Source organism: Mizuhopecten yessoensis, unplaced genomic scaffold (assembly GCF_002113885.1).
Source record: "Mizuhopecten yessoensis strain PY_sf001 unplaced genomic scaffold, ASM211388v2 scaffold4231, whole genome shotgun sequence".
Lineage (NCBI taxonomy): Eukaryota > Metazoa > Mollusca > Bivalvia > Pectinida > Pectinidae > Mizuhopecten > Mizuhopecten yessoensis.
Window position 1 is genome coordinate 668,020 of NW_018405441.1, and position 1,407 is coordinate 669,426.

The window sequence follows — 1,407 nt, forward strand, 5'->3', positions numbered from 1 at the left end:
CCATAGAGCTCACCGTACCATGGGAGGAAGGCTGCGAGGAAGCTCACGAGAGGAAGAAAGCCAAGTATGATGAGCTGATGGAAAAGTGCAGGAGCAGAGGATGGACAGTATGGCTCTTTCCAGTGGAGGTTGGCTGTAGAGGTTTCCCCGCACAGTCAGTGTGGAGGACACTACGGTCAATAGGACTCACTGGGAGGGCAAGAGCTACCGCCATCAGACGATTGGGAGAAGCTGCAGAGAGAGCATCGTGCTGGCTATGGCACAAACGAGATGAGCCGATGTGGAAGCCGACATAGACGAGTAGTGGTTTGGCCACCACTACTGACCCACCAGCCGGAGGATGTAGTGATTAAGGGTCGAAACATCTGAAGAGGGCTGGCCATCACCTGATGACGTCAAATGAGGCTTCGCGACTAGAATGACAGCAGTGACGGACTACAAGTCAAGGATGTCACAAGATGCAGAATCACCATCATCTGTAAGCAATCATCGTGTAATGTGACCTACATATACCTGTGTGTCGTGACCTAGATATACATGTGTGTTGGGGCCTACATATACCTGTGTGTTGTGACCTTTATAAACCTGTGTGGTGTGATCTACATATGCCTGTGTTATGTGACCTATATATAACTGTGTAATACGACCTACATATACCTGTGTGGTTCGACCTACATATACCTGTGTGGTGGGACCTACATATACATGTGTGATGTGATCTACATATACCTGTGTAATGTGACCTATATATACCTGTGTAATGTGACCTATATATACATGTGTAATGTGACCTATATATACCTGTGTAATGTGACCTATATATCCCTGTGTAATGTGACCTATATATACCTGTGTGGTGTGACCTATATATATACACGTCTGCAGGTAGGACGTAAGAATTGTACCTGCTGCCCCAATTGCATGATCGTAAGAGGCGACTAAAGTTGGGGTCTTATCTTTTCTCTTTTTTCTAAACAACTTTCTTCTTCCTAATGTTTCCTTTGACAATGCCTCACTTTTGGCCTTTAGTTGAGCGTTTGCCCCTGTGAGAAAGGCTTTGGGTTCTGTCCCCTGGCTGAGACATACCAGAGCCTATAAAAATGGTAGTTTCTACTCCTGCTTAACACTCAGCAATTTAGGAGTGGGCCGACTGGTTCGCCCATTTTCAGCATAATGTGACCAGTTGGGTGGGTGGGTCCTGCTGGGTGTCTTCGGCAGTATATTTCAGTGAGGAAGCACTATCAAGTCGGCATCAGTACTGCGCTATCACAAGTGACAAACACAAACATATTGCAGCCTCCCAAAACACACACGCATACACTACACGCAAAAATCTTTCACAAAGGGGAGGCCATCATTATGGAGATGGTATAAATCTATTACCTGTATCTGAGTGGGATGTTGTAA

At 45.9% G+C, this 1,407-nt stretch overlaps 1 protein-coding gene across 1 annotated transcript in view; it reads left to right on the forward strand.

Annotated features, from left to right (window-relative positions):
- The window catches only part of LOC110448747, a 3,002-nt gene extending 2,706 nt beyond the window's left edge, over positions 1–296 (forward strand). Inside the window, exon 2 of the mRNA XM_021495170.1 lies at positions 7–296. Coding sequence (XP_021350845.1) covers positions 7–296 — 290 coding nt within the window. The remainder of the gene's footprint in view (positions 1–6) is intronic.
- The last annotated feature ends 1,111 nt before the right edge of the window (positions 297–1,407 follow it).